The 27,968-nt window shown below is 39.4% G+C and overlaps 2 protein-coding genes across 7 annotated transcripts in view; both read left to right on the top strand.

Moving 5' to 3' along the window:
* The window catches only part of ACSL6 (acyl-CoA synthetase long chain family member 6), a 58,643-nt gene extending 56,227 nt beyond the window's left edge, over positions 1 to 2,416 (top strand). For all 6 annotated transcript variants that reach the window (XM_037050512.1, XM_037050514.1, XM_037050515.1 and 3 more), the window contains one exon: positions 1,965 to 2,416. In XM_037050512.1, coding sequence (XP_036906407.1) covers positions 1,965 to 2,102 — 138 coding nt within the window. In that variant the 3' untranslated portion in view covers positions 2,103 to 2,416. The remainder of the gene's footprint in view (positions 1 to 1,964) is intronic.
* Positions 2,417 to 9,871: 7,455 nt separating this feature from the next.
* The window catches only part of MEIKIN (meiotic kinetochore factor), a 54,267-nt gene continuing 36,170 nt past the window's right edge, over positions 9,872 to 27,968 (top strand). Inside the window, exons 1-6 of the mRNA XM_037050534.1 lie at positions 9,872 to 9,974; positions 10,160 to 10,253; positions 10,661 to 10,751; positions 12,743 to 12,803; positions 20,934 to 21,071; positions 27,194 to 27,313. Coding sequence (XP_036906429.1) covers positions 9,872 to 9,974; positions 10,160 to 10,253; positions 10,661 to 10,751; positions 12,743 to 12,803; positions 20,934 to 21,071; positions 27,194 to 27,313 — 607 coding nt within the window. The remainder of the gene's footprint in view (positions 9,975 to 10,159; positions 10,254 to 10,660; positions 10,752 to 12,742; positions 12,804 to 20,933; positions 21,072 to 27,193; positions 27,314 to 27,968) is intronic.

The following is a 27,968-nucleotide window of genomic DNA, read 5'->3' on the forward strand; positions in this document are numbered from 1 at the left end:
CTTAAACACATAGGGCATGTTTTTGTGTTTTCTTTTTTCTCTCACTAAGAAACCCAAAGATAGGCTGTGCTGGTCTTTCTACTCTCCACTTTTAGTGTGTTGGTCCATCACCTAGTGGTCACAAGGAAGCTGCTACAGCTTTGGACATTGTTCACTTTCAAGGAAGGAAGAAAGGAGAGTGGGTGGAGATGTCTGTCTTTGAACTTTGCGTTAGGAAAGCTAAACTTTTCCTCCTTGTTAGCAACACATGGATTTTGTGGCCAGCCCCTAGCTTCAAAGGAGGCTGGGAAATCAGGGGAAAGAATTGTCATGATTGACATAGACTGTTTTGGCCCCAAACCAAGTCAGGGTTTGTTTAGCATGGGAGAAGGAGGGAGTAGGTCCTGGGAAAGCACCTCACTCCACCCATGGAAGGTGACCCTCTCTGTGCTCATCCCCGTTGTCAGTCTCACGCTGCAGCGTCTCAGGAGATGGCAAGCTCCGCATGGGCAGGGACCGCGTCCTGTTTTTCTTTGTCTCTGTAGTGCCTAACACAATACCTGACACAGTAGTTTCACAGTAAGTGTCAGTTATACAAAATGACAATATGAATATATGTATTTAACAAGTATATTGTGAATTAACTTTTAAGTCTATATTATAAATTCATAACCTTGTTTGCTACTAAATGATCTGGATCTATTATCTCAACAACAGCATGGAATTCAGACCTAACTGTTAGTCAGGACACAGTTTCTTAGAGGTAGTGATGTTCCAGGATTCAGCTCAAGCCCAGGTTGTAGAATTCTCACAGCACTGACAGCGGCCTTTTCTGCTGGAGCGGCCACAGGGGGACCCACAGGCCCTCCTAGATCAGCCCCTCTGCCCCTGCAGGCAGCCTTGCAGAGAGGCAGTGTTTGCCTGGGGTGCGTGTCATGGAACCAGGGAGTGTGAACGCCAAGTCTGAGCCTGCCACACCTCCTTCCAATAGAGGTGAGACAGTTCCATGGGTGCGTCATGTCTTCCCCCTTCTTTATATTCTTCCTACGAGTGGCACCGTCCTCCACACAGCCATCCAGGCCGGAAACCTGGGAGTCCTCAGGGCTGTCTCCCTCTTCAGGAGGTTTTGCCCATTTACCTCTGAATTGTTCTTAGAACTGCTTACTTATCTCTGTCACTGCTCTAAGTGCAGGCCCCCATCTTTCTCCCATGGGTTAGCTAGATCCTTCCGGTTGGGTTCCCTGCTCCTAATCTTAACGTTCTTAAAAACCATCCTCACATTTCTCTCTGAGAGACCTTTCTAAAATGTGCGTTCGGCCATGGCATTGCCCCGTATAAACCCTCAGTCCCTCCCTATTGTCTTTAGCACCAGGTTTGAGCACCTCCATAAACTGTCCCATCTGCTACCCCTTTACCTGCTACTTTATGTAGCTACAAGAAACCATTGGATTTCCTTTCTCGCACTCAGCCATTTCTCACTTCCAAAGCTTTGTTCTTGGGGGTGCTTCTGCCTAGAAAGCCCTCCCCCACCCACCTCTCCCCCTTGCTGGCTCACTGGCTCATTCCCCGCGCTCACGGACTTGGCAGGGCTGCGCCCTCCCGCTGCGGTAACTGTTAGGCACCTTCCTCCTGCGCAGAGCAGGTTGTCTGATGGCTGCCCTGTGTGTCTGCTCTGCTGGATGCGACCAGGCCCTGCCTGCGGGCAGGGCCACTTGGGGTTCCTCTCTGTGCCACCAGTGTCCGGCACAGGGCAAGCAACCCATTGACTTCTGTGGCCTGGCGAAGCGAAGGAGTGGGAAGGTGAAGGAGGCAGCTTTCAGACATGTCAAGTAGGCTGAAATGTCACTAACATAACTTTGACTTTTATATAGGCACAGAGTTTTTATATATCAATATGTCCCCATATGCCTGTTTATGTTGATCATGTATGCTATAAATGCTGTGTTATGTTCCTGATAAAGATGTATTCTGCATTTGGTTTTTAGGTAAAAGCCATTCACATCCATTGTGACATGTTCTCAGTTCAGAACGGCTTGCTGACACCAACACTAAAGGCTAAGAGACCTGAACTGAGAGAGTACTTCAAAAAACAGATAGAAGAGCTTTACTCCCTCTCCATGTGAAGTTCCAGGGAAGTTCTTCGTGCAATGGACTGTGTAGCAATATTACAGTTCTTCTCAAAAGTAATGGGTCAGAATGATGCAGCTGAAACGAATAAGCACGTGACCTTATGACTGAGCCTTTTCCTGTCCTGAGAGATCTTTAACAATATTTTCTCTACCATCACCGAGTACACTTTATTTTTATTAAAATGATGCTGTAGCAAGCTGCTAAAAGTATTGCAAATGGCAATGTAAAAATCAAGGCTTTTCTCAAGAACTGTGTACCACTAAATATGCGCTCAATGTTCTCAGCACTCCTATTAAACAAAGGAAAACCGTAACCGATATATTGTACTTAATTACTTGTGGAATAGTGACTGGCAAGTGCAAATATCTAGGCAATGTGGACTACCTCATTCAATAACTGATTATCAAAGTCACAATTAAATCAGACTTAAAAGTTAAAACTGGGTGTACAGAGTCACGCTACATGAAACACGGTTACTCGCATTTTACACAACTTTAGCGTCTTCGGACGTGACAGTCCTTGTTGATTCGAAAAAGCTTTCTCTCTAATTTTTACTTTTATTCACAAAAAATGCAGATTCAGATATTCTCAAAAGAAATGTTATATTTATAGAACATGATACAGCAATCTTTCAATACATTTTCTCATAAGCTTATTAAATATTCAGTAACTATCTAGAAGAAAGTGTAATGTGTAACTACTTTAAGAATAGAATGTGTATGTTCTTGGACCTCTTACCACATGAATCCTAAAAGCTGCCTGTTGACTATACAATGAGTGGGTCTTTGGGGAGGACTTGGGAAAAGAAACCCGGAATTATTGCTCAGGGTGGGCAGCAGTTAAAGTACTTATGTTCCCGGCTGGGTTCTCCCAGGCTTCCGTTCTCAGTGTGTCCACGCCGGGCCTGGGAAACCCACCATGGCCATGATTCTGATGGATCTTACTTGCTTTCAGCAAGACTATCAAGGCATGATGTAGGGAGGAAAGAATGTTATTCCCAAATAAAGTAATTTTTCCACAGCAATTTTGAATAATATAAAAATCTCCTCGGGGTATAGTTTCATTCATGAAATCTTTAAGTGCTTTGAAGCTCCACCACAAAAATCTCTCCCGTTATGTATTTCGACGCGCCCTGCACCTGGCTGCCAGCAATTTCGTGTAATTAAAGCCCAGCATGAAGGGCAATTAAGGTCCGAGCTGCAGACTGTCCACCTGCAGAAGGAGCCCTCCCCTGGAAGGTGCTTTGTTTAGAGACTGGGCTCTGAAAGCAGAAAAGGAGGCAGTGTTCCCAGTCCAGAAGCCCCTTCCCCCGGAGCAAGCCCCGACTGAGTTAAAAGCTGCCCCATCACACAGGCCTTCAGGGCTTGCACAAGTGACTACACACACATGTCAGTCTTGGCAAAAGTGAACCACAGCTTCATTGGATGTATTTATCCAGTTTTTTAATATATATTGTGTTGCAATATTCTCTTTGCAGACCCGCTACTTACTTGCCTTATGCTTACAAATTTGACTTTTTGTAAATGAGCTAGTTCTATGCATATTGATTTAAAGGCATTTCTGAATAAACGAATACTAGAAAATGCCTAAGGCCATATCTCTATAATATGAAATTTTTATATTTAATAGATAGTTGACTAATTAAGAGGGAAAATCATTTCCTGAATTGGATATTCATACTATTTTAAATAGTATGAATATTTTAAAGGCAAAAACCACATCTTGAAGAAAATGAAACTTTGGAAACAAAAGCGGTTTTGTTTCCCAAAGGATTTTGACAATGTCACATATGCAAATGATTTAAAATGTATTTTGATTCTATTTACACCTCACAGAGGTTAGATAAGGTTGATTATGGACACCTTGAGATTTCTTCTTTTTCTTATTTTAAAGATCTTATGTTTCCACCAGCCTTCCTGGGCTGTGTGAAATCACTGCACTTGGGCCAACAAATCAGCGACTGCACGTGTGATGAGAAAAGTGAATAGCGGGCCCCAGATATATTGCAAGTACATTTATCTAATTCTCTGTTTAGCTGCACTGAATATTTTTTAATAAAGGAGGAACAAAACAATATGTATTAATGGAAAAGCCCTTCGTGTTTCAGATTTCCCAGCTTTATTTAGTACAACAAAGTCTGTGTTTCTCTTTAACCAATACAGAAAAAGGCTGTGTGCTTAAGACATGCACCTTCATAGTGGGGGTCAGGTCCAGTTTAAGTCTAGAGGTATAACCCAGATCAATTCCTTACGCATAAACATATTCCTAAACATTTGGCCTTTTACCTATTTCTCATTCAAATGTGTTTTCTCACATTTTACAAGCTAATCTTGTGTATATTATAAAATAGAATATATGCCAATTTTTTTCCTTTTGCCATAAAAGACATCTCTGTATTATACTGTGATTACCCCCCCCCCCCCCCCAGGTGATAGAGGAAACTCTGGCCAGGCGTGGTGTGTAGGCGTAGCTCCAACTGTTGGGAACTCACAAACTCAGGAGTCCAAGGAATGGACATACCATGTCTCTCTCACATGAGCAAGTCAATCTTTCATTCCTAATTTAGGTAAAACTGCAAGCATGAGAAAAAATGCTATTTTTATAGTCAGGTGATGTTTTAGCTACTTGAAGTTGGCACTGAACTTGATTGTATTACCCACTGAAGAACCAATAATCTGATTTTTCTGCATAAAGACAGTGAATTATTCTTTATTTTCCAAATGTATAAAGCACAAATGTGATCTAGTTATTTAGAATACAAAATACTATGAAATGAATGTAAAGAACGGAAAAATGTATTTTTGCATGAAAACAGACTACTTACAAACTTGCTTAATTATCTCAGGAAAAAAGAATGAATAATCATACATAAAATTGATAAGCTGTATGTTGAGCTCCATCGCTGCATTTTCTTGCCTGTTTTTATTTTAAGGAGGCATGCACAGGAAAAGACAAAATGATCCCCGGGGTCTGAATTTACTCTCAAATACCCTGCACAGTCCTTTCTGTGGGTCTACAATGAACTGCAGTGAGAATGGGATTAGCATTCAAGAGAAGACAAAGCCCCCGATGAGAAACGTGGTTATCACCCAGAGGATACCAACAAATATCTGAAATACAAACATTTCTGAACCTGGTCCCAAGCTGAAAGGTTTTCATGAGGTGACAGTGGCTTTTAAACATTCATTTGACTGGTTATTTTCATTTTCCTTGTTAAGCCATTGCAACAAGTGCATGGGGGCGGGGGGGGAAATGGATATTTTTTGAAGACTTGCTTATTCAACTTTCAATTTTTTAAAAAGGAGATTAAAATATTACTTTTTAAATATGCATAAAAATAACAACTATATTTTAGTTGCTTTGTTATAATAGCATGCATATCAAATATAAAATGCATTTATGAAAACTTTTGTAAAAAATAAAGATCTTTTTGTTTCTCAAAGTTGCTTATAATTACTACTTTATATATTTAGATCATATAACTCTGTGATGTTAGTATATTTAGTGCTTACGGTGAACGTGGTATAAAGCCATGTCACTAGTCCACATACTCTGCTTCCTCTGCAAGGGTCTGGTCCCCCAGGAGGCTCTCCTTTGCTTTGCACAGTTGCTATTACCAAATGTGCTCTGGATTTAAATCATTTTTATACTTTTATGGCATAAAATATGGTTCACTCCCAGGTTTCAGAACCATAGATAAATACATACATACGTACATACATACATACATACATACATAAGAACAGCCTTGGCTGGGTGGCTTAGTTGGTTGGAGCATCATCCCATACACAAAAAGGTCGCTGATTCCATTCCCAGTCAGGGCGCATTTCCAGGTTTTAGGTTCAGTCCCTGGTTGGGGTTTCTCTCTCCTTCTTTGCCTGTAACCAATAAATATATTCTCGGTGAGACAAAAAGGACAAATAACTATTCAAATCTTCCATCATCATGGCCTGTAAAACAGTATTTCTATAATGTCTTTTACCTGCATACAAGTTAGCAGGTACACTTTCTTAAAATGGTATGTTCTGCCATGTCTAAATTATGCACATTCAGCCTTCTCTATATTTACTAGCCTCCGCTCCTTTCCATTCTCAAAGCTTTTAGTGTAATTGGCTCCCCTCTCATCTTTTTTCTGGCTATAGTGCTTTTTTTTTAAAATCCTCACCCGAGGATATATTGATTTAGACTTGATCTTAGCTCAGAGGCCGAGACGTGATGATATATTGATTTTATTTTATTTTTTTGAGGGAAAGGGAAGGAGGGAGAGAAATATCGATGTATGGTTGCCTCTTGTGCGCCCCCTGCTGGGAACTGGCCTGCAACTCAGGCATGTGCCCTGACTGGGAATTGAACAGTGAGCCTTTGGTTCGCAGGCCTGCGCTCAATCCACTGAGCTATGCCAGCCAGGGCTGATTTTAGAGAAAGAGGAAGGGGGAGAGAAAGAAACATCAATTGGTGGCCTCCTATTCACACACCAGGGACTAAACCCACAGCTGGGGTATGTATGTGCATTGACTGGGAATCAAACCCGCAAACTTCTGGTGTGTGGGACAACACTCCAACACGGCAACCAAGCCACCTGGCCAGGGCTACTATGGTGCTTTCTTAATTAGTCTTCTGTTTCCACCCCAGCTTCCTCAAATTTCACCACCCACATTTCAGTCATAGTGACCTTTTTAAATTGAAAATCTGGTCATGCCACTCTCCTGCTTAATATTCCCTCAATGACTTCCTGTAGTTTCCAGGATAAAGTTCAGACTCCCTGGTTCAGCTCACCAGGCCCAGCACTTCTTCTCCTGCCCTTCCCCGATGGGACCTTGGCTCCAATCATACCGATTACTTTTTGTGGTGTCCTATAAGCAACATGTTTTTCTGTGCCTCCATGCGGGATGTACAGTCCCCTGTCTGTAGAATACCCTTTCCTTTAATCCTAACTCCTATCATTCATCTCTTAAAACTCAGCCCAAGTGTTTTCTTCGATCAGCTTCTCACATGATTGACTGGTTGATTACCCCTTTGCCTCACTCCGACTCAGACTGTGAGTTGCTTGAGACTGTAGCCCCAGCGCAGGTCTGGCCCATAGTGGGTCCTCAAGAAAAGTCTATCGAATGGAAACCCCCTTGCCTTTTTTTTCATATGTTGCATAGCATTAAGACTGCCATGCCTGAAGGTGCTTTTCATCTGTCACTGACTTTTTCTCTTCTTGACAGCTAAGGATAAATAAACTGGTTTTCTGTTGGACCCTGAAGCCTGTGGATGGTACCACAACTGAAGCTGCTCAGTGGGTCACTGCAAAAAAAAAAAAAAAAAAAAGAAAGAAAGAAAAAAACCCCAAACCCAAAAAAGTATTCATAAAGATTTTCTCTGAGCTCCAGAGAATCCTAAATCCACAGACTGGCTGTTTTCCAAAAAGCTTTCTTCAGAAATCTCTTAGGAATTCAGAATTTGCTTTCCCGTGGTAGTTAGCACCTCCGTGACTATCTCGGGCTTATCAAGCCTGTCACGTTACTGAAATGAAACACTGATGGCAGAATTCTGAATCTAGATACGACACCAGGACAACAGGGAAGTAGAAGAAGTTCAATAAAACGCTCACAGCTGAATGCTTGTACTGGTGTTTGTGTAGTTAGCAACAGAGTGAGGGGACATGCAGAGATGACAGAGCTGAGCTGTCTCTCTGCCCCACCTCACCCTTTTGTAGAGGACTCATTTCCTTCCCCTTTTATACGCTGGCTCTCGGTGAAGTTTGTTTGTTGGTTTGTTTTTTAAGATTTTTTTAGAGAGAGGGGAAGGGAGGGAGGAAAAGAGGGAGAGAAACAGCAGTGTGGTTGACTCTCACACGCCCCGAAGTGTGGATCCAGCCCGCAGCCCAGGCATGTGCCCCAACTGGGAATCAAACTGGCAACCTTTTAGTTCACAGGCCAGCACTCAGTGCACTGAGCCACACTAGCCAGGGCCCTAGGTAAAGTTTTAAACAGACCAAGTCTACCTGTAGTTCCTTCCCCTTCCCTTGCTACCAAGGACTTCGAGCTCCCTCATCCCTTCCCCAGCCCTGCGTTAGGGGGAATGGGAGCATGACAAGCACACTCACTGAGGTCTGTACCTCCTGTACCAACCATTGTCATAATGAGCCCCCTCAGATTGTGGTTTCTTCACCTGAATGATAAGGGGGCAACTAGATTGTCTTGAAGGATCTTTTTGGCTCAAGAAATCACAGCAAAGGTTACTTCCAGTTTTGAAACCCTATCTGTGAACTCCCTTAAATCTTTACTCAATGGCACTTCAGTGAATGATTCTGTATCATCAGAAAGAGTTCTAGGGAGTAGGACCACCAAAGGGCAGGTCAGACTTTGCTTTAAGCTGTTTGCCTCTTTCGATGTTTCTTCCATTTCTAGGCCCAGGGCATCACAGGACCCAGATCTCCTGAAGGTCATTTCAGAAAGGGACAGAGGGGAGCCTGGGCGCTTGGCTTATAAACTAGAGGCTGATTGTCAGCATATTATGGATGTGACTGAAGAAGATATTGAAATATGATCATTGCTTTATACTGCAACAAAACTGTGAGATCCTCCCTGGCTGAAGGGCCATTTTCTAATTCACCTGTATCCCCAGGACCTACCACAGTGCCTAACGCAAAGTAAAGAGCTGAGTAGGCATTGATTCAGCGACTCAACACACTGTATCTAATCAAGTCAGAATGGCCACCCTCTGTTCTTTACCAGGTTAAGTATTAGTGGATTAATTATATATGAAATTGATTGTCATAAATGACTTTCTATAAGCAAATTTGAAATATAAAACTATAGTGCCTATATATGTGTTTATAGTCAAACACAATATTGGAGCATTACAGAGAAGTCTGAGTTTTCGTAATTTCCTCTCTACAAATGCCATTTTTAATCTTGTGAGATGTCACTAAAAAAAGATGGTTATTACGTGTGCAATATGCCCATCAGATGCAGCCAGATGATTCAGTGTGGGTGTATGGAGAGAGAGGGAGGTCGTTCCCATGTCCTCCCAAATGAGTCGAGCAAAAGAGCTGGGCCCCAGGGCACTGGGAGGGGTGCCCCTGTGGAATTCTCCACCTTGACACGAGGCTGCCAGATGTCCAGGAGGCTTCTGGGCAGGGGCTAAGGGATTCTGCTTGTCCTTGAAAAGAAACTTCTGGAATGCAAAATTTTCAAATGCTTGGATAGACTCTCAAGTACCATAGCCCCTCAGCTGACTGAAGTTGATTGTCCAAGAGGACACTCTCTGTCGCTTTACGTGCTTTCATTCCTCTTTGACCTTCCTGCACTGAGTCAGGCTACCCTGTGCTCAGAGATCTAAAACTCCATTTCCAAGGCCTTAGTAAGGAGAGCAGCCTACGCGTCAGTAGCACAGGGCACAAACTCCTGCAGGAAGAAGAAGGCTTCTTCCTGTAAACTTCCTGTCAGCATGAAGAAGGGGCTCAGAGCCACGCGGGCCACCATCGAATACCAGGGCCCTGAGCCTCTCCGAGGCCGAGGCCGCGGCGGCCGCCATCTTCCCAGAAGCCTCAGCGCGGCCGCGGTAGAAAGGCCTGAGCAAGGCAGGCGTCTGCGCGCAACGCCAGGGTGGGCGCTGCTGGCTTTGTGCTCTTCTCCCTTCTCCTCTCGGTCTGCTCCCCACTCAGGCCTCCTCCGGACGTTGACTCCCTCAGAGGGTAGCTCGGTTCCTCAGGAAGGCAACGAGACAGGCAGTCGACGGCCAAGTGGCCTCTGAGGCCTGGGAGTGGGTGGCAATGTGGCCGCTACGGGTCTACACCCGCAAGAGGGCCGGCCAGAGGCTCAACCTGACCCCGACGACGGGCCTGGGCTCGTCCGCGCCCGCAGAGGCCCGCGCAGGCCCGGGAAGGCTGGCCGCACACCGTAAGCTGGAAGGGCAGGCCGGGGAGCGGCTGGCCTGCCTGCGGTGGAAGAGTGAGGAGGCGGGGTGGGTGGGGCGGGGCGGGGCGGGTGCCCCAGGGACCCCTGAAGCCAGATTCCTGGCCTCCGAGGCTTTTGCGGTGAAACGTGCCGCCCTCCTTCAGGCCTGAAAGGAAATGGCACCGCGCACGGTCTGCGGAAGATCGCGGAGAAGGCGGAACGGACTGGTCAGGGCCGCGGTGGCTCTGGGTGGCCCAGGTGCGTTGCCTCGAGTGACAGCCCTGTGCCTCTGGCCTCCCCCAAACCTTCAGTCCCCATATCCTAACAGCTAATAGCCTCTCATTCTAAGTAAGAGCCAGCGAAGAAAACAAATAGAAACTCTGGTTTCGCTCTTCTCAGAACATAGACCCAGACATTTGACTTCAAAAGTAAATTATTTTTTAAAAGGAAGTTTCGCCAACATACCTAAAAGCAAGTGAGATCAAACACCCGGGAAAGCATTCGCAGCATCAAGCGGGGGATGGTGCAATTCACCCGCGCTGCTCCTTCCTTTTTCCTAATGTCCCCAAAAGATCCTTTGTCAGCTTCTGAACTGTGCACAGTGAACACAGACGCGGAGAACCAAGTCCAGACAGTGCCAACTAATTACGTTGTTTGTTCATTAGCTCTCAGTTAGGAGTTGCAGGGGAGAAAGGCCTGCAAGAAAGCAGCGCTAGTGAAGATGAGACCCTGGATGAGAAGATGGCGCCATTGAGCGTATGTATGTGTTTCTCCTGCCATCCTTGGATACACTTGGTGTACAGACCAGCGGTATCTGATGGACTTGCAGATGAAAGTATACTGTGGTATTTGTTGGATAGAGACTAAATAGCTTTCTAAGGCTTTTATGGATGTAGGTGCTGTGTCTTCAGTCAGGGCCCTGAATTTCTGAGTCTGACAGTTTCATAGCCGTGCATTTTCGTTTTTTCTTTCCCTTGCATTTACAGTTTTCTTTTTTACCTTCGACCAAAATTTGAGAAAAGTCTGCCACTGGCTAATTTTTTTAAAGAAATTTCCCCCTTTTTTTTCTTAATAAAGATTTAGGGAGAGGAAGGGAGGGAGAAAGAGAGGGCCAGAAGCATCAATGTGTTGCCTCTTGCACGCCCCCTACTGGGGACTTGGCGGGCAACCCAGGCATGTGCACTGACAGGGATCCTTTGGTTGGCAGGCTGACGCTCAACCACTGAGCCTCACCAGCCAGGGCTGTCACTGGCTAATTTTCTGTGCGACAGATATAAAACGTTTTTAATGTTTCTAACTTCCTTATGTGTGTGTAGTTGCCCTTAAACACTTTAAAGCCATTTTCATGTTTTGCCCCTTGACTTTCTATTAACAACAGGAAACAGAGGATTCAATACCCATTAGAATATTATCTAACTACTTGATCTACTGTATTTAATATGGACTCTTTTCAATATTTTAAAGATAGCTAGCAGTATTTTGGAGAAACTCGAATTTCAAAAATTGTTTGTGACTCATCTGACATTAACTTTAAAGTTGATAGTTATGTTCCATTGTTTTAGTTTACATATTCCTCTATAACATCGTTTTGGGGAGGACAGTTTAAACAAAAAGCATTTTTTAAAGAGGCTTTTACCCTAGATTATAACTATTAATGATCCTTATATGTGATTCAGACTACTCAAAAAAATGCTTAAGAAATTTCTTCTAATTTTTATATATTTATTTCCATTCTTTTTGTGCCTTTTTTCATTTTATAAATTATCTTATTGTATATTGCTCTAACATTAGTCTTCAAAAATACAATTTTTAGTGTCTACCTAATGCTTGTCTTATAAATAGATACACTATAATTTGTATAACTATTTTCCTGTGATTGGAGGATTGAAATTGTTTTCAAGCTTTTGCTGTTGTAGGTATCAGTTGGATATCTTACTACAGAAGGTTTTTTTGTGTGTTCCTCAAATTGTTATCCTAAGACACATACTTTGTAGTTGGTCACAGGGTGCATCATGTTTAAATTTTTTGATTCATGTTAGCAAATCAGCACCATCTCACCTGAAAGTGTGTGTGTGTGTGTGTGTGTGTGTGTGTATTTGATAGATGTAAAGTAGGATATTCTTACACTTTCCATTTCCTTGAGTGCTAGTGAAGTTAACACCTCTCATTTCATTGGCCATTTGCAATTCTTTTTTGTGAAATACTTTATTAGATACTGAAGACAGTTATACTTTTACACACACACATATATAAAGTAAATATTTCCATATTTGTTTGCCTTTAATTTTATTTCTGCTATTTTAGACATATCTTTTATTGTTTAGACAAAAGAAAAGACATGTCAGTCTTTTCTTTTGATCTATTTTGCATTCATATTTGGACAGGAAAAAGGCCTCCCTATCTAAGGAGTCAGAAAAATACTCCCCTTTATCTTCTGGTTGCTGAAGATAAGTTGCTTAGCAACTGTTGATAAGCAACTTTATCAACAGTTACCTCGCAATAGTTAATTGACTAGTATTTTGTTGACTCCCTAGATATGTCTACGATATTATTTTTTAATATTGATTTTCAGATTTAATAGTAAATATCACATTATATTTGTGATCAGTAAGCTGAGAGACTGTATTATACATATGAAACACACATACAAAGTTGACCTTAATTTTTCATTTTCAAAATGACCAAATAATTGTGATAAAAACACTCAATCTCATAACTTGTTCTATCTTTACTGCCTATTCACATAGGAGTCAGTGACTGATGATCTCCAGGTTGAGAGTAGTTCATCATCTGATGAACTAGTATCAGGTAAGACTGTCAGATGTGAACTTCCTCAGTTTTCTTTTTCAAGAGTATAAGCATCCATTTGTGTCTCTGCCATCTTCCTATATCAGTGAAAGGGGTGTTTCTTCCTACTCTAAGGTGAAGCCTGCAGCCTGTGCTGTGGCCCTCATGCTCTTACCAGATCAGTAAATTACAGTTGTGCTAAGTGCTACAAAAATGAGATCGACTTTAGTGTATCTAATTGAGTTTTTGTTGGAGAGATTAGGGAGTGCTTCCATGAGGAAATAGCAATTTAATTGATATCTGACGAAGAGTAGAAATCAACTATGCAGAGAGATGAGTAAAGAGCACAGGCAGAGGGAACAGGCATGTGCAAAGGCCCTAACATGAGATTGAACATTAGATGTTCAGTGAACTAAAAGGCGGCCAGTGTGGCTGCAGTACAGAGACATAGAAGGAAATGTGATAATAAGGCAAGCTTGGACAGACAGGCTTTACAGGCCACATCAGAGGTATTGGTGTTTATCTTCAGAGCAGCAGGAAGCCACTGAAGTATTTTAAATAGATTGCTATGATCACTTTAGGTACAGTATGGGAAGAAGCAGATGTAAATAGACCAGTTAGGAGGCGATTACAGTCATTGAGAGGAGAATGATGTCACTTTGTGCTAAGAGATGACATTGGAAATGGAAAAAGTTGGACATATCTGCTGGCTAGTTTAGTTTAGAAAGTGAAATTGACATAATTTGGCACCTGAAGGATGAAGGAGATGGAAGTATCAAAGATGATGCCTGTTTCTGGCTTGGGTATCTGGATGTATATAAGATGGTGACATTCACTGAAAAAAAATCTTGTTTCAGGGAAAGATCAAAAATTTTATTTTTAATATATTAAGTTATGGGTGCCTTTAAGATGAATAGCAATGTCAAATAGGCACTTGGATATGGGAGGCTGCTGGTGAGCCACATACATATCCGTGTAATTGAAGTTATTTTTTAAAACAAGAAAGGATGTCATCAGCACACCAGAAATACTGAAGAATTCTTAAAAGCAGATGAGATCAGATTAACAAATATATCAAGAGCAGAGAAAAACCGCTGCAGAGGTAAGAATAGTTCTAGAGATACTTGAAATGCTTGATCAACAAATGCAAAAAAAAAACAAAAAAGAAACCAACCTGCAATACAAGAGACCTTAATGGAAGTGTCAAGCAGTGCGTTCTGCATTACATGGCCTGGCCTTCTGTCCTCATTCCCTTCTTATATAGAAAACATTGGCAGCTACCAGTACCTCCTGCCAGGATAAAGCCCTGGAAACTACTCCCAAGCAAAGTGACCTAAGTAAGGGATTGGCTCCCAAGGATTAATGTTAGGGCTAAAGTGAGAAGCTGAAGTATTCCAAATTGATGCAAAGATTGTACCCGGAAAGAGAAATAAAGATAGATTATGATTATTCTAGGATAAAGATGTGGTATGGCTTTCTGGAGTGGGAATTCTGATACTGGAGACTTCCAGTGTGTACACTAGCCAAACAATTAGGGCAGTGCCCCATGGAACCTGCAACACCCAGAAAATGGGGGGACCTCCTCACTTAAAATGTAAATTTTCAGAATTTCTCATTACTCTTCTAAAATCTCTAGAGCTGGGCTACAGAATTTATAGTCACTTTAGCGAGTCTCAAGTAGAAATCTGGGCGAACAACCAGGAACAGCTGAACGTGTGAAGAGAGGCAACAAAGGCCACAAACAGAAGGACTGACACCCAAATAAATAGCAGAAAACTTTCAAGTGAATATCTCTTTAGAGACAAGAGTCCATTGAACCCATAATGTAATAGGCTTCTGTAAAAAATTATAGTGCCTGGAAACTAAAAATACCAAATTTAAGGAGTCAATAAATGAGCCGAATATTAACATAATTCAGCTGAAAATCAAATTAGTGAGTTAGAAGTTAGGGTAGAGGACTCTTTCCTAGAGTATAGTGCAAAAGAACATGCCAGGTGCTCAACAAATGCTCTTTTCTCCTCCTTTCTCTCCCTCTTTGCCTGTTTAACTTCTCCTGTTCTTCAAAAATAAATCAAGTGCCATCTATTCTGGGAAGCCTCTCCTGGCCGCTCTTTTCTCTTCCTAGATGAGTTCTGTTCTGGTGGTTCCGTGACACTCTTTGTCATAGGACTCAGGACAGTACTCTCATTGTTTTTGTTCCTCTTGGCTCTAAAGCCATTGAGAATACCTTTTATCTTCCTGTCCCATGTTTGGCACATAATATAGTTTCAAATGTTACTGAATGAGGTTTGTGCTCTATTTAGAGAAAATAAACCATTTAACCTAACCAGTATTTTCTAAAGTTATAGTTTAAATATATGGTAAGTGTCCTTGGTTACCAGATTTATCAAGTTGATGTGTGAAAGGTATAAGGAAGTAGAAAATAGACTATCTCTAATTTACTAACTGGTTGTATTTTTAAGATTTTATTTGTTGATTTGTATTTGCAGCCTGGAATGTTTTTTCTCAGAAAGGTAAATGGTTAGGTTTTGAGCAGCCCACAGAATTCTGTTTAACATGTGATTGTTTTAATTCTGTCTTGGGATCTAATAACTTTGAAATATGGTGGAAATTAATTCAGGACTTTATATTTAATATGGAAGAGTGAACATGTGCATTTAATGATCCTGGCTGAAACCTTACTGAAATATCAATAAAGGCATGAAGAAGGCATGAAACCACAAGGTGCAGAAAAAGAGAGACCTCAGCTGACAATACGTAATCAACAAATTTGGAATCTAGGAGGCCGATAAACAAATTATAATTAAACTAACAGACAAAAAAATACTGGCGGGAAAAATGGTGCCTAGAGTAAAAACAAACCAAAAATTACACTGACTTAGACTATAGGTTTAGTAATGAGATGCATTGCATATTTCTGAAGGAATGGTTACAGTGTTGAAAAAGGAGGTTTTCTGGAAATCTTTAAAAGTAACAATGAGATGATTTGATCCCTTTTCCAACACTGTATGGCCAGACACCTGCTCTTTTTCCCACCCTGGCCGTCCAGAAACATTGAAGGAGGGGGCCTGGGCTCAGGGATGCTAGATACTGCTCAGGTCAGGGCTGATACATTGAAAACTCTCTGGGGGAGGGGCGGGTAGAGGGAAATGGGGAGGGAATTAGTAGAGTCTGTATATTTGGTAGTAAATCCCTGGGGCCCCTTGTCCTACTCAGAAAAATACACCCAAACTAACAGAATTGAGGATTTCTGTTTTGGAAACTTCTTGCCCAAGAGAAGACCAATATGTTCTGGCAGCAATGACTTGGTCTCTGTTTAAATACCCTTCAGTAATACTGATTCCTAAACTCCACCCACGGATTCAGTTTCCAACTGCTATTTTAGTACCTACCTCATTCTTGAGCATTCAAGAATTAATGTTCTTTAATGTTTAAAGAAACACTCAAAGAAAGCATTTAAAATAAAAAATACATACCAAATACAAAGAAACTTGAGGGACACAGACAATGCAAGGAAAAGAAAACTTTGAAAAGCCGCATCTTTATTATTGTCCTCATGGTGATGAGACAAGTGCAGGCTTGTATAAAAGGGAACACTCAGAGAACAAAATGCATTCTTAAAAATATGAAATCAGAAATAAAATATTCTACAAAGGATTCAATGATGAATTTAAGGAAATATTCTAAAGGTTGAACAAAATTAAAGAAAAAATAAGAGATAAAAATAGTGGCATTGGGGCATAACTCTGAGTATACTAGAAACCACCAAATTTTACACTTTAAAAGGCTGAGGTTTGTGGAATGTGAATTTATTTCATTCAAGATGCTATCTTAAAAAGAAAAATGATTAGAAGACGAGTCCAGGCATTCTAACATCTTGAGAAATAGTGGTTCCAGAAGTTGTAAACAGAAAGTAATTAAACACATAAAAATATAAATTTTTCTAGAATTAGATATGGTCATGAGTGAATATGCTGAAAAAACCACCAACTGCCCATCACAGTAATGAAGAAAGACCCACACCAAGGCACAACATTATGTAGTTTAAAAATCCTTAGGACGAAGGAATCATTCAGTCTTCCAGAGGAGAAAAACTGTTGATTGAAAATAAGCCATCAGGAATCTGAGTAGCATTGAACTTCTCAAGAGTAACTCCAGAAGCTAGAATGTGATAGAAAAAAATATTTAAAATTTGAGAGAGAACTACTTTTGCATAGACTAGATGGGTCCCCACCCAATATTTGGTTCAGATTTCCAAACAGCTGGTGCCATCCACATACCAAGAAAGAATGGAAAAATTTATTATTCTTATAAAGAGGCTCTCTGGGGAAGAGGGCAATCCCAAGCAGGATTGAAAATGGCTCAACAGAGCAGGGAAAGGAGATTGGGCTAGGGTTTTTATTTGGTTAGAGGATTAGCCTGGAATCAGTTTTCCTATGTGTAGTTTTTACCTGGCTGCCATTGTCAAGAGATGGAGCACCAGGACTTTCTTATCAGCTTGTCCAGACGAGGAATTTAATCTGTCAAATATCAAAAATGGAACTAGTCTTTTTAATATATTAGTCTAGAATTTGGTACCTAGCCAAACAACCACTGTAGTGTGAAGGTAGCATAAAGAAATTTTTAGACGGGTCCTTTATGCACCTCTTCTGAGGAAATGAAGGAGAGACTCCACCAAAACGAGAGATCATGGATCCAAGAATCAAAGGTTCAACTACAGGAAATACATGAGAGAATTTCTTTGGACAATAGTAAAGGGAAATTGCAAGAAGGCATCTGTGCAGCTTGTCTAGAAAACAACCAGTCCAAATTTGAGCAAGTGTATTGTGATCTCCAATTGCAATACTTCTTTTTGAAACAAGAAGGAAGGAAGGAAAGAGGAGGAAAAGGAGAAAAAGGAAGGGAAGAAGAAAAGAAAGGAAAAAAGGAAAAGAAACCAATAGAGCCCTGGCCAGTGTGTCTCACTTGGATGGCACGGTGTCCTGTAAACCAGAAAGCCAAGTTGCAGGTTTGATTCCCAGTTGGGGCACCTGTCTGGATTGTGGGTTTGATTTCTGATCAGGGCACATCTGAGGGGTGACTGATAGATGTTTCTCTCCCTCTTTCTTCCTACCTTCCTCTCTATAATCATTAAGCAGGCTCTCAGATGAGGATTTAAAAAAAGGAACTGATAGGAAACCTGTTGTTTTTTAAAGAATTGAGAGGAAATTTATACTTTTGAAGAAAGTTGAAATAAAATATTGATAGGTACTTAGAAAAGTAATTTAAAAACTAGCTAATCGACTCCAAGAAAAAACAAAAACTTGTAGCAAAAAGGAGATATATATAGCTCATAGTACATGGCCCAGCTGTATATTTGAGCAGTCATAATAATAGAATTGTTGAATACATTTAATTTATAAATATAAATATATCCTTAAAGGAAACAGGTAATAGAGTTAAAACTAGTTGTCTCTAGAGAGCAGGGAATTATGATGGAGGGGTATGAGATGAGAGATTGTAGTTTTTAGTTTAAGCATTGTAGGTCTATATGACTTTTTAAAACTGTGTAGTATGGTTTAATGTAAATATAATTCTAAGTGCATTTACATTTCTAACTTGTGACACCGTGAACAACCTCCAACTGATAGAATCATGAACATTTACTTATTTTCTCTACACAACAGCCCAGATGGTGAGTACAAGGGCTTTCCTAATTTGAGTTGAGTTCTGGGATTTGGTCAAAGGGATAGCTCTCTTGTGAGTGATATTCATGGAATTTTGAGAGATGGAAGGCAAGAGAGATATAACAAAATGTGAGTAGAAAAGATGAAGGCAGAGTGAGAAGAATAAAAAGTAGCAAAGACAGGGATAGGATACTCTAGGACACTTGGAGTAGGGGAAACAAAGGATACTCAGAAGACTAACCTACTTCTGACATCTGAGTAGGAAAAGAAGGATGGTAGATTGAGTCAAGCAATTTAAGTGTTGCATTAGTGGTAGGAGGAAGTGGCCAGGTAGGAAACAATTGTCAGTTCTAGTTGGAGTGGGAAACAAGTGTGATGAGTTCAAAGTAGGAGGGACAGAGTTAGTTCTCTCAGGTAGGTAGTGGGTGAGCAGAAATAATCATAAGTCAGGTCCAAGGCAGGGAGGGGATAATAGGGTTTTTTCCCCCACATTTTTTATTGTTGTTCAGTTATAGTTGTCTCCATTCCCCACCCCCCACCACCTACCACCTGTTCCCCTTTCATCCTTTAATCTCTGAGCCACCAGTTTCCTAGTGTTGATCTCTATTTTAATAAGTGCTTAGTGACTATAGCAGATTTTCCCTTTTCTCACTAGACTTTCTGGTTCTTAACTTTTAGTGCTACGTTCTATTGCAATAATTTATTGGAAAATTCCTTATTCTAGTCCACTCTCACAAGGATAACTGTAAGACTCTGAGCCTGTGAGGTTCTGTGTTAAAATATTTTACCCATTTTCTTATTGAGATTTTTTTTTCTTATTGTTGAGTTTTCAGAGTTTTTCAATTCTGGATTCAGTTACATTTGTAAATGTTTCCTCTTAACCTGTGGCTTATTTTTTTATCTTAACAGTCTCTTTTGAAGAGAATTCTTTAAATTTGAGGAAGTCCAATTTATCATTGCTATTGTTTTATGACTCATTTTAGTGTTTTAGCAAAGATACCTAACTAACCCACTATCATGAAAATTTCCTTTTTTCCAGGAAATTTTGTATTTTTAGGATTTATATTTAGGCCTATGATTCATTTAGATTTAATTTTTCTATATGATTGAAGGTATGAGTACAAGTTTTTTGTTTCGTTTTGCTTTTGCATATGGATATCCAGTCACTCCAGCATAATTAAAAAGAGAGAATATCCTTTCTCTGCTGAGTTGCCTCTGCATCTTGGTCAAAATGAGTTGCTAATACATGTGTGAGTCTATTTCTGGTTTCTCTGTTCATTTCCTTCAACCTGTTTATGTTTAGGTTCATTGTTGTTTTTTTTTATGGAATAACTAGAATTACCTTTTCTTCTCTCCAGCTATTTAATGGGTTACTTATGTATAAAACTTGGATTTTTAAGTCCAGAATCATAACTGAACCAAAGTAGGGAAAGATAAAGTTATAAAACTTTGAAAAACAATGGAGAAGAATTATAATTCATTTTCTCTAAATCAAAAACAATTATTTTCTAAGATGAAATTTAAATNAAAAACTTGTAGCAAAAAGGAGATATATATAGCTCATAGTACATGGCTCAGCTGTATATTTGAGCAGTCATAATAATAGAATTGTTGAATACATTTAATTTATAAATATAAAGATATGCTTAAAGGAAACAGGTAATAGAGTTAAAACTAGTTGTCTCTAGAGAGCAGGGAATTATGATGGAGGGGTATGAGATGAGAGATTGTAGTTTTTGGTTTAAGCATTGTAGGTCTATATGACTTTTTAAAACTGTGTGGTATGATTTAATGTAAATATAATTCTAAGGGCATTTACATTTCTAACTTGTGACACCGTGAACAACCTCCAACTGATAGAATCATGAACATTTATTTATTTTCTCTACCCAACAGCCCAGGTGGTGAGTACAAGGGCTTTCCTAATTTGAGTTGAGTTCTGGGATTTGGTCAAAGGGATAGCTCTCTTGTGAGTGATATTCATGGAATTTTGAGAGATGGATGGCAAGAGAGATATAACAACATGTGAGTGGAAAAGATGAAGGCAGACTCACATGAGTCTGCTTTCTCTGCTTTCTCTGTTCATTTCCTTCAACCTGTTTATGTTTAGGTTCATTGTTTTTTTTTTTAATGGAATAACTAGAATTACCTTTTCTTCTCTCCAGCTATTTAATGGGTTACTTATGTATAAAACTTGGACTTTTAAGTCAAGAATCATAACTGAACCAAAGTAGGGAAAGATAAAGTTATAAAACTTTGTAAAACAATGGAGAAGAATTATAATTCATTTTCTCTAAATCAAAAACAATTATTTTCTAAGATGAAATTTAAATGGTTTACCAGTAGTATGTTTCTTCAGTTGTATGTGGAAGTAATTTTACATTCTTAACATATAACTGCATGTACATTTCTAAAAATTTGAATTAAGATTTTGAGTCTGTTTAGTATGGAAACATTTTACCTTTTTTGTTTGTTTATTCTACAGGACTAAGTTCACAGCATGATATTTCTAGTTCTCTTCTGAGCTATTCAATCACAGAGTCTAATACAGAATGCAAGAGTTTTGAAGAGAATTTAAGTAGCTTCCCATCACCTGAACTCTTCAGAGGATCGGATTATTTAGGTGAGAAAATAATTTCAACCTTAAGTTTTTTCAATATAAAAATTGTTCTTTTGTCCACAAACCCTCCAATGAATAATGATCTTTTTGAGAAGGTGTACTTGTCTTCCTCACCAAAATCTCCTTTCACACTTTGGCTGTGGAATTGGTGATATGACTTGATTTTGCAATAGGATATTAATGAATAAAACATGCAAACCTTTGAAATATGCTTAAATGGTTGGGCTTGTCCTCTTACACACTTTTGCCATCATGAGAAAAATATATCCAACTTAGCTCCTGCCTCTTTGTGGGACCCCAGAATGACAGGTACAGAGCAGAATAGCCCAGGCAACCTGGAGAGTGCAGAGGTGCTGCCCGGTTGATCAGCAAACCTGTAATCTGAAGCAGAGTTGCCTGAACCAACTAGTAGACATGGGAATAATAAATAAATGCTTTCATTTTATGCACTGAGATTTTGGGGTTATTTATTAACAGAAAAAGGCAACTTTTTCAGATACTATATTGAACACAGAAGAGGGGACATTTAAATGAAACTACATTCTGAATTTTAGGACTTGCTCACTCAGTGCTTATCTCTATTCCAACCCAACAGCTTGTTTCTCTGCTCGGTTTCCAGAATACTAGCACCCAGACATGAACCTTTCAGACAGAAGAATGTAAGATATTTTCCTGAGAAATCTGAGGAACCCAAAAGAGGACATCTAATGATAATGACCTCAGTAGTTCTTGATGACACTGACAGGAAAACCCTACAGCGAATCCAACTCAGTGACGAGCCACAGTATATCCTACTTAGCCTTTTAGGGCCCCCTCTTAAATATGAGCAGAGAGCCAGTGATCACCAGACTTCTGCGGAAAGCCTCTAACATAAAACATAGAGATAAAAACAAAATGAAATATGGGAGTGACATCGGAAAGGTGTTGGAATAGGAATCCCGGGACCCTCCTTCCCTCATGGGCACACCAATTCAGTAGCAATACATGGACTAACTCCATTGGTGAGAAGTCTAGAAACTAGTTGAGAGGCTTCTGAACTCCAGGAAAGTGTGAAACCAGCCATATCAGGAGGAGAATTCAAGACAACCTCTCACCATAAACCCTACCTCTAACATGGTGCCATGTAATCGCATGGCACCAGCTTTTCCCTGGAGAGGGAAGGAAGGGACTGAACCGTGTACTAAACATTCTAAATTTCCTGGGAACTACTCAAAGGACTGGATACTGTCTTGCCTGTTCCAGAGTTCTAATGGGACCTGACATGCTCTAGAAGCCAGATGGGTGCAGAGAGCAAAGATAGCTGTTTGTTCTAACATGCAGGTATTCACTGGATTCCAGCTTTTCTCTGGGAAAGGAAAGATTTGGGGGGCTTCCCAAAGAAATGGCTTCTATCTCACCCATCTCAGAGCACCGATGGGACCTGGTGTACTCTAGATACCTGGTGGCTACTAAGAATACACATGGTAGTTTTGACTAGGAAGAAGGTTTGAGAGGATCCCAGAATTTCAGGATGGGCTGATTGGTGAGATACTTTTGTTTGAAGTTAGTCATGAAGACTGTGAGAGGTGGCTGTTTTTATAATATGCAGATATCAATACAAAGAATCAAAGAAAAAGGATGAAAGAAACATGGTCCAAAGAAAGAAATAAGATAAATCTCCAGAAACTGATCATGATTAACTGGAGATACATAAATTACATGACAAGGAATTTAGAATAATCATCATAAAGATGTTCAATGAGCTCAGGAAATCAATGCATGAACGTAGTGAAAATTTCTAGAAATGTATAGAAAATATTTTAAAGAACCAAAAATAAATCTTAGAGCTAAGGAATATAATAAATGAACTGAAAAACCCAGTAAGGGGATTCAACAGCAGACTAGATCAAGCAGAAGAAAGAATTGGTGAACCCAAAGAGTAAAAGAAAGCTTAAGGGACACATGGGACATAAACAGATCAAAATATTCCAGAGGGAGGAGAGAGGTTCTGAGAATATGAGAGAGAGAAGCTTATCATAGAAACTGACTAAAAACAACCCAAATCTGGGAAAGGAAATATACATCCAGTCCTAGGAAGTACGAAGAACCTCAAATAAGATGACCCAGAGAAATCTCCACTGGGACACATCATTAAATTGTAGAAAGTCAAAGAGAATTTTGCAAGCAGCAGTAGAAAAGTGATATATATATATATACACATATATATATATATATGAATGAACCTCCATTAGACTTTCACTATATTTCTCAGCAGGAACCTTGCAGGCCAGAAGGTAATGGCATGACATAGTCAAAGTGCAGAAAGACAAAACTGTCAACCAAGAGTACTATAAACAGTAAAACTATCCTTTTAAAGAAATGAAGGAGTAAGGGCCTTTCCAGACAAACAAATGCTACAGGGGTTAATCATTTCTTGACATGCTTGGTGGGAACGTTAAAGGGAGTTCTTCAAGTTTAAACAGAAGATGCTAAACAGTAACATGAAAGCATAAAACTTGCTGGTAAGTATGTAAACAAATATAGAATACTTAATACCATATCAGTGGCATAAAAATAACTTCTAATATAAAAGTTCAAAGACAGTATTTAAAATAACTATACTATAAAAATATGTTAAAGGATACACAGTATAAAAGGTGTGAATTGTAACATTAATAACTGTGAGGGGTGAAGTAAAAATGCAACATTTTTGTATATGATAAAAGTTTTTATTAAACTTAAACTGTTAAAACTACATTTTGTGTCTAAGCCCTGTGGTAACCACAAAGGAAATGCCTTGAGCAGATACACAAAAGAAAAATAGAACTCTGGCCTGTGTGGCTCAGTTGGTTGGAGCGTCATCCTGTAACCAAAATGTTGTGAGTCCAGTCCCCAGTCAGGACACCTATAGGAGGCAACTAGTTGATGCTTCTTTCTCACAATGATGTCTCCCTCTCTCCCTTCCTCTCTCTCTAAAAGCAATGAAAAAAAAAGTATCCTTGGTTGGGGATAAAAAAATAAAGACAAAATTTAATAAAAAAAGAAAGACATCAAAGCATATCAATTTAAAATTCAATAAAACAAAGGATGATGAGAAGAGAGGAAGAGAGGGGTAAAGGACAAAAGAACTACCAAAACAGACGGAAAACAATGAACAAATTGGTAGTAAGTCCTTTTCTATCAGTAATTGCTTTAAATGTAAGAGGATTAAATTCCCAATCAAAAGATGGTGGGTGAGTAGATTTTCAAAGACTGACTCACTTTGTTTTTAAGGATGCACATGCTGAAAGTGAAGGATAGAAAAGGACATTACATGCAAATGGTGATAAAAGAGAGCAGGAATGGCTATACTTATATCAGATAAAATAAACATTAAGTCAGGAAGTGTCACAAAAGACAAAAAAGGGACATTATATAATGATGGAAGGGTCAATTCACCAGGAACTGATAGCAGTTATAAATAAATATGCATCTAACATCAGAGTGTCTAACATATGAAACAAACACAGGCATAACTGAAGGCACAAACAGCAACACAAGAATAGAAGAATTCAGTACCCCCACTTTCAATACTGGATAGATCATCTAGATAGAAAAGGAACATTTCTCAATTTCAAAATATATTGCAAATTTTATTTTAGAGTAATTATAGTAGTATGATACTGGCATAAAGACAGACTTTGACCAGCAGAACAGGATAGAAAGCCCATAAATAAACCCGTGTGTATGTAATATGTCACCACATCTTTAACAAGGATGCCAAGAATACACAGTGAGAAAAGAATTGTCTCTTCAATAAATGATGTTGGGAACACTGGATATCCACATGCAAAGTATGGAATTGGACCCTAACCTTACATTGCACAAAAGTCAGCTTACAGTGGATTAAAACCTTAAAACATAAGACTAGGATCTATAAGACTCCTAGAAGGAAACATAGGGGACAATTCCTGTTTTGTTGGATTCTAGTGTAGAACTGATTGGTCTTGCCAATGATTTTTTGGATATGACACCATAAGCACAGGTAATAAAAGCAAAAGTAGACAACTGGAACTACATATAACTGAAAAGCTTTGGTTCATCAAAAGAAACAATGAGCAAAGTATAAAGGCAACCTACAAAATGGGAGAAAAGACTTACAAACCCCAAATGGCAAAGGATTACTATTCAAAATACAGTAAGAAACTCCTACAACTCGGGGGAAAACACGACATGATTTAAAAATGGGCAAAGGACTTGAATAGATATTTTCCCAAAGATGACACAAATAGACAACAGGTACATAAAAAATGTTCAACATTACTAATCAGGGAAATGCAAATGAAAAGCGCAGCGAGATACTACCTCATGCCTGTCAGAATGGTTATTTTAAGAAGATGTGTTGGTAAGGACGTGAAGAAATTGGAACCCATAATCACTTTTGATGGGAATGTGAAATGTAACTATTATGGAAAACAGTATGGAAGTTTCTTAAAAAATTGAAAACCACCATATGATCTAGCAATCCCACTCTTGGGTATTTATTCACAATCATCGCAGTTAGGATCTCAAAGACATTATTTGTATTCCCATGTTCATTGGAGCATTATTCACAATAGCCAAGTGTAGAATCAACATAAATGTCTCTGGATGGATACATGGATAAAGAAAATATGGTATATTCATTTAATGGAATGTTAGTGTCAAGAAAGTAGGCAATCCTGTCATGGGTAAAACTCAAGGACATGTTAAGTGAAATAAGCCAGTCACAGAAAGAGAAATACTGTATGATTCCACTTTGATGAAATATCTAAAATAATCAAATTAATGAAAGTGTCAGGTAGAATGTTGGTTTGCCAGGGCATAGGGAGAGGGAGGTTTGGGAAGCTGCTATTCAACAGCCATGAGGTTTCCGTTATGCAAGATGGATGGTTCTGGAGATCTGCTGTACCGCTTTGTGACTACAGTCAATGATGCTCTATAAATTGACAAACTTACAAGTTCAAGAGCATGTGTCTCATGTTAAGTGTTCCTACTACAATAAAATAAAAGTTTTGAAAAATAAGAAAAAGAACCTAGTAGAAATAGAAATACAAGGAGAGGAAAATAACTCAAAAATTTGTTTGAGATAAAAATATATATTGTAGCCACTAAATGGGAATAGGATGCTATAAGAAAAGGGACTATTCAGAGAGCACATGAAATGTAATAGCAGAGTGGAAAACTGCAGACATATTAGAAGATAAGGCTGAGGAAATATTTCAGAAAAGTGAAAGAAGAAAGATTGCAATTTGGAGAAGGGGAGGTAGAGAAGTAATATATGAAATCCAATATCAAATAATAGTCTCAGAAAAAAGATAGTGAAATAAACAAAATTATGAAAAAGTAATTCAAGAACATTTTCTAGAGATAGAGAATATGATTTCTGGGTTAAAGGGGCCACAGTATGTCTAGCACAATAGATGAAAAACCTCAAGATTGAGCGTATGAAACTTCAGAACATCAGAGAATGTTGTAAATAGAATGGATTTATATAGTTTGGTAGAGTTTTGGATTAACTAAATGAAAATACAGAGAAAACTAAACAAACAAAAGAGACGTTTATTGGCCCCAAGAAAAGCAAAAGTTGGTTATGGTATACCACAAGAGGAAAGAGCATTTTTATAGCAACTTACCATCATAATGTCTACATTGAATATTGATCTAATTACACATGTGATATACTAATGAGGACAATGGGAAGGGTAGGAAAGGTGGGAGCAAAGGGATGTGAGAGAATAGCCTCAGTTTTCCATGGTGGGACGTCAGTGGAAAGCTTAAAAGTGACATCAAGTAATAGTAGTATGTTATTCAGCAATATGAGAGAGTTAATGACACATAGGTGTAACATACATAAAATATGAGAGGCAGCTCCCAGGTGTGTTGTCTGTCCCCTAGGTCAGTAATCTGTATGGGGCAAGAGTCTGAAAGAAATTTCGTTAGAGCACAGGCATAGGCCAAAGACTGTTCACCATCCTGGTGCCATCAAGGCTTGTCTTTTTTCTCTCTCACCCCAAACTTTAATTACCATAGTGGGTTATGGGCTGGGGACCTAAGGTGAAGGGGGGGAAGGTAACCTGCCGCTTGCTGCTGTTCAAAGTTGTATGCCTTTCTCCCTGCTTTCTTAGATTGGGAGTGCCCCAGGTTGGAAGAATACATACAATGCAAGAATTCCACTCTTCTGGATACCAGTAAAGCAGTAGCAATAGAGAAGGCACCACAGTTTTCAAACCTCTCTTCAATTTTAGGTGAGTTTCCTCTTTCTTTTTGCTCATATCACAGGAAAAGCCCTCATCACATGATCAAGGGTGGTGTCTATTGGTGTTCACCACTGTCAAGTTGTTAGTTTCTCTTTGTAGTTAATACGTATCTAGTAAAAGATAGTTTGAAATTCTGAAAATCCTGTGTCTCCTCAGACTTTCATTCAACATCAGAGGAAACTGACAGAATGCTTGTCTAGTGGTGACTTTCCACTTCATTCTTTCCCGCTACATGAACTAATTAAGTTTTCCTATGAAAGAGCGGTCTGTTTTCTGCCATTTACTTATTGAATTATTCTTATCAGTATGGGCTTATGGATATTTATTTGATTTTATGGGTTAAGGTCCAATATAGTATATTATATTATTTATTTATTTAAGTCTAGTGTACATATAAAGAAGTTTCAGAATTGTTTTGCCAGAACCCTGTGAGAAACACATTTACTAAATAGAGTAAAGCATTTACGCGTGGTTCTTTTCGTCTTCATCACTCTAATGTCCAATCAAAATACCATTTTCCAAAGTTGTGTAGGTTAGTTCTTTTCTTTTCGTCTTCTGATTTCAGTGCAGTTGTTATTCACTTGTAATATACTTAGATTCATTTCTTAGTGTTGGATTCAGTTTTTGGTTCCCCTGTCCTGTT

The sequence above is a fragment of the Sturnira hondurensis genome, unplaced genomic scaffold, assembly GCF_014824575.4.
Source record: "Sturnira hondurensis isolate 20B ecotype Veracruz unplaced genomic scaffold, ASM1482457v3 Scaffold0006805, whole genome shotgun sequence".
Classification (NCBI taxonomy): domain Eukaryota; kingdom Metazoa; phylum Chordata; class Mammalia; order Chiroptera; family Phyllostomidae; genus Sturnira; species Sturnira hondurensis.